This window comes from Pteropus medius, unplaced genomic scaffold, assembly GCF_902729225.1.
Source record: "Pteropus medius unplaced genomic scaffold, Ma_sr-lr_union100, whole genome shotgun sequence".
NCBI lineage: Eukaryota > Metazoa > Chordata > Mammalia > Chiroptera > Pteropodidae > Pteropus > Pteropus medius.
The window spans coordinates 26671908-26679954 of NW_024342471.1; the positions used below are offsets into that span (position 1 = coordinate 26671908).

General features: G+C 66.0%; 1 protein-coding gene across 1 annotated transcript in view; it reads left to right on the forward strand.

Annotated features, from left to right (window-relative positions):
* Positions 1–1382, forward strand: part of CDH4 (cadherin 4) — a 96613-nt gene extending 95231 nt beyond the window's left edge. The window contains exons 12-13 of the mRNA XM_039864737.1: positions 19–183; positions 1100–1382. Of these exons, the coding sequence (XP_039720671.1) occupies positions 19–183; positions 1100–1309 (375 nt within the window). The 3' untranslated portion in view covers positions 1310–1382. The remainder of the gene's footprint in view (positions 1–18; positions 184–1099) is intronic.
* The last annotated feature ends 6665 nt before the right edge of the window (positions 1383–8047 follow it).

Here is an 8047-nt window from a genome sequence, read left to right on the forward strand (position 1 = left end):
CTCGCCCGCCCGCCCCAGGACTATGACCTCAGCCAGCTGCAGCAGCCAGAGGCCATGGAGCACGTGCTGAGCAAGGCAGCCGGGGTGCGGCGGGTGGACGAGCGGCCCGTGGGTGCTGAGCCCCAGTTCCCGGCCCGACCTGTGGGGCCCCACCCAGGGGACATCGGTGACTTCATCAGCGAGGTGGGTGCTTAGCAGTGGCGACGCCCCGAGCTGGCCCTCCTAGATGTAAAGCGCGGTTAACGCGCACAAGCAGCAGCTGTGCCCACCGTGGGCGGGGGGCAGATCCAGACGCGGCCTCTGCCGTCAGCACCGCCCACGAGGGGACCAGGGGACCAGCTCTGCCCACCTCTCTCTACCCCTGGGGTGGGAACACCTCCACCTCTGCCAACATCGGAGGTTAGCTTTGAAGCGCTGTGCTGACCAACCACAGCTTAGGAGGGCTCAGCGGGGTGCAGGGCTTCCTCACAATGTTCCCCCGCCTGTGGGCCATGTCCCAGGCCACGCACAGAATCCCTGCAGCTGCCCTAAATTTGGCTGCGACAGTGTCCACTGACCACGATGCAATAAAAACATTTTAAAACCCCAAAAAGAACTTCCTCCCCAATCTGTCATCAAAGTGAAACCTGGGCTGTGCCCTGCTGACTGACAGGAGGTGCCTCAGCCAGCGGCCACCTGGACATGGGGCCAGCCCCCGGGCACCTCCAGATGCCCCAGCTCTCAGAGCTGCCCCGCCCACAGGTGAGGGACTGGGGCTGTTGGGGGGGCGGGGCCAGGCCCCTGGCAGGGCTCCAGCCACACCTGCCACACTGCTGAGTTCTGATCTGGGGACAGTATAGGTCACGACTTCAGAATTCTGACACCCGTGGGGCAGCGGTCAGGGACTGGAGGCCCATCTGTCCCTGGGGGGCCCTGCCCAGCACTCCCGCCCACTGCTCCCGAGGCCTGGCCGGCGTTTGTCTTTGCTGCCTGCAGCTCTGCCCGCCCGGCCGGCCGGGGCCTCTGCCCAAACACGGGTGTCTATGGAGCGCCTTCGCCCTCGGGGCCTGCCTCTCCCCTCCCTGGGCCCCCACCCTAACCCGTCCCGTGTGGCCCCCAGGGACTGCGGGCAGCCGACAACGACCCCACAGCGCCCCCCTACGACTCGCTGCTGGTCTTCGACTACGAGGGCAGCGGCTCCACCGCGGGCTCCGTCAGCTCCCTGAACTCCTCCAGCTCGGGGTCCGGGGACCACGACTACGACTACCTGAACGACTGGGGGCCCCGGTTCCGGAAGCTGGCGGACATGTACGGGGGTGGTGAGGACTGAGCAGCCTCCCCTGCCGGCCGGAGCGGGGCCAGCGCTCGGGTGCGGGGCGGGACCGCAGGAGGCCGCCCGTCCTGACGGCCCAGCCCGCGGACGGACGCGTCCCGCAATGCCGTGCTGGGGGCCCCTCCCCGCCCCGGCCCCCCACTCCGAGCTGTCTGGCATGAGCGCGTCTCGCCCGGCCACCCGCCGCCAGCACGGGGGCCGACCGTCCGCGCACGCAGAGTGCGAGGCGCTCTGTCTCAACGTGAATTTCTCGGAACAGAAGCACTGTTTTTAAAAAGAAAATGAAAGTGCCTTTTGGTACATGTATCAGTTCCCCTCAAACTCAGGAGTGACTGACGCAGAGACCGAGTCGCCCCCGCCCCGGTCCCGAGCGCCCCCACCCAGCTGGTCCCAGCTCAGAAGGCACCAACTAAGGGGAGAATCCGGGTTGTTTTTGGTTTTGGTTTTTTTTGTCCTTTCTTAAGAAAAAAAGTGGGTGACCCACTTGACAAAATTTACAAAGAAAAAAGTTTGGGGTCCGAGTCGCAGCGGCCCTTCTGCATCCTTGTGCTTCGCTGGACGCAGACGCTGTCAGGGTCTCCGGGCCCCTTGGGGGTTCCCGAGGGGCAGGAGGCGGGGAGGCCCAGCCTGGGCTCCAGCCGCAGTGTCCCCTGGAGCCGGCCAAGCCCGTGACCAAAGGCGCCACCGTGACCAAAGGGGTCTGCCTGCACTGAGTTCTTGGCCGCTGTGAATAGTGATGGCAGGTGGGCTTCCCAGGGGCCGCCCCTCATGCTCACATCTCTGTCCATGGCTGTCCCCCTGGCCCCGCCTCCAGCCAACCATTAGGTCGCCCCCCAGGCCCAGCTGCCACCCCAGACACCACCCAGGTCCCCACTTTGGTCCAAGAAGCCGCAGCCCAAACCAGCCAGTGTCCCACCAAACTGTGGCCTGAGCCCGCCACCCCTCCAGACCGGACCAGTCAGAGGCCCGGCAAACACGTACCAGTCCGCTCCCTGACCACGTCCAGTGCCGCCGGCCCCCTGGGGCTGTGCAGCCTGCAGCTGGGCTGAGCCCTGCTCTGGGCCAGAGCTGTCCGGTGCTGAGAACCAGGTGGACGCCCTGATCTGCTCTGAAGGCCAGGAGAGCCCCATCCCGCTGCCCAGCCAGCTCCACAGACACATCTGGACAGCACCTGCTGGACATGGCGCCTCGTTCCCTGGGCACACGTCAGCACCGAGCAGCTGCCCAGACTGTCAGGCCGGAGGCCGGGCGTCGGTTCCACAGGACAGGGTATAGGGCTGTGTCCCAAGGACTCCCAGGGGCACCCCTGCTGCATTCGTCCCCAGCCGAGCAAGGAAGGGTGCCAGGTGCATCCCTGGGTGCGAAGGCACCAGCCAGCGGGAGGCAGGCAGCCCCCCAGAGTCTTGTGCCTGGTCAGCTCTTGGGCTCCCCGGGGAAGGGTGAAGGACACCCCACCGGGGCAGAACTCATCATCGGAACCCCCTGGAGGAGGGGAGTCCCAGTGCTGACCGAGGACAAGGGAGCTGGCCACCTCCCGCCAGCGCCCCGCCCACAGCTGCTCCTGGGGCCATGGCGGGGCCTGGCGGGGTGGGGGCGTCAGGGCGCAGCAGCCACACCCCGCTCTCCGTCTGGGGTTCTGAGCCCGTCCTTAGCTTATGGCCTGTCCCCACTGCCATGGTCATTCGCTCCTCTAAACAGCTTTGGCCTCGAAGATGAACTTGAGTGCACACGTGTGCGTGCGTGCGCGTGCGTGGGTGTGCCCCACTGGATGTCAGGGTTCTCCCCCAAACCAAACCGGTCATCAGCTCTGTCCATTCTCCCAGGGCTGCAGCATGGGGCCGAGGGGGTCTCTGCCCCTTCTGACTCCGCCCACGGCTGCCCAGGGAGGGATGGAGGGAAGGCTGGACGGGCAGGAGGTCACTGTGTCACATGCAAGATGCTCCCCATGCAGAGAGTCATCTCACACAGGTCAGGGCGACCTGCCGAGGGGAGGGGACCGGGCTCCCCAGTCCTAAGCCATGCTATGCAAATCGTGGGGGCCAGGCAGAGAACAGTCCCAGCGGCGGGGTCCTTGAGGGCTTGCCAGCGAGGCAAGCTGGAGTGCTGTCTGTATTTGGAGAAGTTCGTTCTCCAGTCAGAGTTGTAACCGTGAATAGGGCTCGGGAGCCGAGGCGGCTGTGGGCTCCTCGTTCCGAATCCCGGGCCTCCTCGGGGACGGCGGTGCCCGGCTCAGCCCGGCACGGCACCTGAACGCCAACCGGCGACCCGCGGGCGAGGCCCACGCTGCCCCTCCACCTCACTCCACCAGGAGTGGGGACGCAGACATCCGTGTCACCAGCCTCCCTCGGGCCCTGCCCCCGGCCCCGTGCCACTCGCCACCGCCACGTCTGCAGAATGTCCGGCCTAAATTGCGGGGGCGGAGCCTGCGCGGCCAGCGGCGGGGACCTCTCACGCCCATCCCGGCTTCCAGACAGCTGCCCCTCTCGCTCGCGCCCGGGAGCAGAGGATGGGGGCCCCGCACCCTCCCAGATGCGCCTGCTCCAAGGCCGACGCACTGGCATTAGCTAAGTGCACACTCGGTGTCAAACGTCTCTTAAGTGTTGTGCAGACAGGACGTGTCTGTGACGGGGACCTGGCTGGTGGAGGCCCAGACGGCGCCGGCACGTGCTTCTTTAGGGACTTTTGCCCGAACGGGGGGCAGTGTCAGATGCCCTGGCCTGAGTCGGTGGCACCCCCAGCCCGGGGCTGTGTGTCTGTCGGGGCCTCTGCACCCCCAATCCTGGCCAAGCACGTCGTCTCCTCGCATCCTCCAGCACGTCCTAAGTGCTAGGCCTCCCGCCACCCAAGCGTCAGGGTCGTGTCCGGTCGCCAGGCCCAGAGATGCCTCGGTTTCCCCAGCGTGAGCGCCGGCCGACACACAACATCTGGAGGTGACGATTTTGCGCTCTCCAAGGCAGACGCCGCGGGAGGAGTCGCGATGCCCGTCAGCGCTGAAGGAGTCACTCCAAAGAAACGGCGAAACCTCCCGCGCACGGCGCGTCCCGGGGGCCGTCCCTCTGTACATCGGAACGTGTTCTGCTTTTCCCTTCTCTCCCTGCCCCATCCTGGGTTTGGTTTTTTTTTTTTTTGCATGTTTCTTTTTGGAAATGGACCAACGTGTAGCAGCCCGCATGACTGTGCTTGTCGTGGGGAGAGGCGCCGGGGCGTGACGCGTCCACACCGCCCCTCCGGGCACCGCGCCGAGGCCACGTCCCGACTTCTTTTGTAACCGTCAACAGCACAACTATTTTGTATTGTCGTTTGTATCATTTTGTACCAAAAAAGAAAAAAAAAAAGAGGAAGAAAAAAGGGAGCCGCGTCGAAGCGGTCAGTGTTTCCGCGCGGGCGGAGCCTGCGGGCGCCCCGGCCCCCGGGCCCGCCGGGCACGGGCGCTCTGCCTCGGAGGAGTGAATAAAGTCCCCTTTAACAAGTCGGCCTCCGCCTGGCTGCTTTTCGCCCCGTCCCCAAGTTGCTGGGACGGGGTCCGGGGTCGGACAGGGTGAGGTCGGTGTCGACGGCCGGGGGCGGGGGGACCGCTCATTCAGCGAACACTTCTTGAGCACCTGCTATGCTCTAGGCTCTGGGGGCGCAGACGTGAACACAGCCAAGCCCACGCCTCGCCCCCGTGGGGCCCGGGGACGCTGCGCTAACTCGGGCCCGTGTGCCCCCAGCCTCAGCGCTCCACAGCTCCTAGACGCCCCCGCTGAAGCTGCAGAGCTGCTAACAGGACGCAACGCCCTCCTGCCTGCCAGACAGACCCGCAGACGGCCACGGAGGCCCGCTTCAGCTCCCTGGGGCTCACGCCCCTCTGCCTCCCCTGTGCCCTGGCCTCCGCCCGCCCCTCATGGTGGCTTTTTCCATCTGGTGGGAGGACAGCGCCCACCAGGTCACAGCCCCCAGGCCGTGAGCCCAAAGACAAGCAGGTCTACCAAGCCAGGCTGGGCTGTCCTCAGAAGCTCTCCAACTGGCCTCGCCTGCTCACGTGGCCCAGCTTGTCCTTGACCTCTGGCCTGAGTCCGAGCTGAGAAGCTCTAGTGATGGCTGACACCTTCCTAGTCATAAGGCCACACCCCGGAGGCCCCGTGTGCAGTGCTGGCCAGCAGAGGCCACACACCCGAGCTCAACCGCTGGACCCACACGGGCTCTGTCCTCCTCAGAGACACCAAGCTCAGAAAGGCCAAGTGGCCCCCAGTCACCCCATTAATAAGCGACACAGCCCGAGCCCCTCCTCAACCCCCCCACATAAACCTGCATCCACAATGACCTGCAAAGTCCCTCGCAAGGCTAGTTACTGTGCAGCTGGTAATTAATGCACGACGAGACACTTGCTATTCTGAGGGTGCTGAGCAGCTAGTCACAGTCACAACTAGGCAGCCCCGTGGTGGGGACAAACACTCCGTGTAACCAGGGGGCCAGGTCTCGGGGGGAGGGTCTGCTGAAAGATACCCCAGCTGCACAGCAGAGGCCAGCGGTCCCAGAGGCGAGGCCTGGCCCAAATAACTCCCAAGTCCAGCCACGAAGCCCCTTCTCTGACGCAGGGTCACTCTCTTGGGTGGCTTCCCTGGATGGAAGCCACCGTCCCTCCCCTGCCCTGGAGATGGCAGGCCCTGGAGGGGCCTTCAGAGTGGTCAGTTCGCAGGCATGCACTGGCAGAGCCCCGGGTCCAGGCCACTCCGCCACGTGTGACCACACCCTGGGCCAAGGAGGCCTCACCCAGCTGGCTGGGGGGCGCTCTGGACTGCCGCGCTGGCGAATGGGCAGCTGCACATGAGAGGCCCCCCAAGACACGGGCACAAATCCATCCTTCAAATGCCGCAGCCGTAGGGCTGCCCCCCGCCGTGAGTCCAGTGCCCCCCTCCAGGCAGGAGGTCAAGGCCAGCCTCGCCCGGGACCCAGAGAGCAGCAGCCAGAAAACGATGGCTTCATGAGCCGAGACTCGAGGGTGGACGAGGGAGCAGGGTAGGTGCGGATGAGGGCAGCCCAGGCCGGCGGGGCGGGGGAGAGGTGGGGGTGGGCCCAGAGGAGGGCAGGCTGCGGGCTGGGCAGACCCGGGGACGGGGGCGCGGCTCAGGAGGCCCCTGTCCTGGCTCGGCCCCAGGCGTGGGGAGGATCCGCACTTGGCCCTGGCCACGCCGTTGGCCGTGCCCGTGGCACACCCAGGCAACAGCAGCAGCATGGGCTGGAGCTCAGGGCCGGGGGGCGGGGGGACAGATCCGGGCGTGATCGCGCAGTCGGGAGTGGGCACTGAGGAAGGGGCGGCGATGCCGTCCCAGAGGGTGTGATAAGGGAGAACGGGTGCCACGGCGCTTCCCCCCCCTGCAGCGACAATGCTGGTGGCTTCTGCTGAGAGACAGACACTTGTCACCCCAACCCTGGGATGTTCACTTTGGAGCAGTTTCCTCTTAAGAAAGAAATAATCTCCTACTCTGAACCCAGCTGAGAAGCATGAGCATGAGGTGCCCGGCTTCTGGAAGGTGCCACCTCCCTTCCCATCCGGTCCCAGACCCAGGGTCCCTGAGGGGAGTTCCCCTTCTCTCCCGTGTGCACACAGCTCTGCACCCTTCCCCCCTGCCTGCACCGCCACCCCGTTTCCTCCTCCTCTCCCTGCGCCCCCACCCCTGCTTCTCACAGGCCGCTCACCTGCGTGGAGTCCAGCCCTCACCTGCAGGCCTCGGCAGTGGTCGGCCTCCCCGCCGGCCCTGTGCCCTTGGCTGCCCTGTGCGGCGCTCCCCAGGGACTCTCCCGCCCGACGCTCCTTGTCCCCAGGCTGATTAACCGCGTCCTCACCCTGCAGGACGCCCTGCAGGACCCCGCGTCCCCACCCTGTGGGACCCCACGTCCCCGCCCTGCGGGACCCCACGTCCCCGCCCTGCAGGACGCCACATTCTCCTCGCTGTGGCTCCCGCCTCGGCCCAATCACCCCCCTTCATTCGCCCTGTGCTCTCGTCTCTGAAACTGGGGGCCCCGCCACTCGGCCCAGCGGGCATCGGTCCAGCGCCCCGCCCACACCCCCGGCCTGTGGTCTCCGCCCGGGAACACCGCTCCAATTTTTATTCTTATTCACTTATTTTTGCACCTTTATTGAGATCGGATAAATTGCAGACGTTTATAGGGTGCCCCTTGAGAAGTTCTAACACTTGTACACACCGGTGAAGCCACTGTCGCAGTCAAGGTGACGCAGATTCCAGCACCCGAAGGCCTCCCTCCCTCCTCTGGCCCGGGCAGCCAGGGCCACCCTGTCACAGACCACGCTGGTCCCGACGCTGACACACAGGGGCCACACGGTGGCGCTAGCGTGCCAGGCTTCCCTCAGGCCGCGGAGGCTCCGAGCACCCAGCACGCTGTGCACGGGGCGCAGGCTCCCTCCCCTGCGGACAACGGCCGGGTCCTGAGCCTCTTCAAAGGTGTTATGGACGTCCGGGAACACGTCCCCTCTCCCGGTGAGGGCCCAGCACAGATGGTGGCGTGGGCGTCACGAGGCACGTTTCACTCTTGAGGAAACTGCCAAAGCTGGACGCCCGACAGCCCACGGCTTGGCTCCCGTGTCCCCACCCGCTGGGCACCTGGCACGGCCAGTCTCGGTCTGAGCCGATCCGATGGCACATGGTCACACCTCACCACGCTTCTGATTCCATACGAGCACCGGGGGTCGCTCCCGCGTCCCGTGTCCCTCCTGCCCCCCTCCTGCCACCCCGC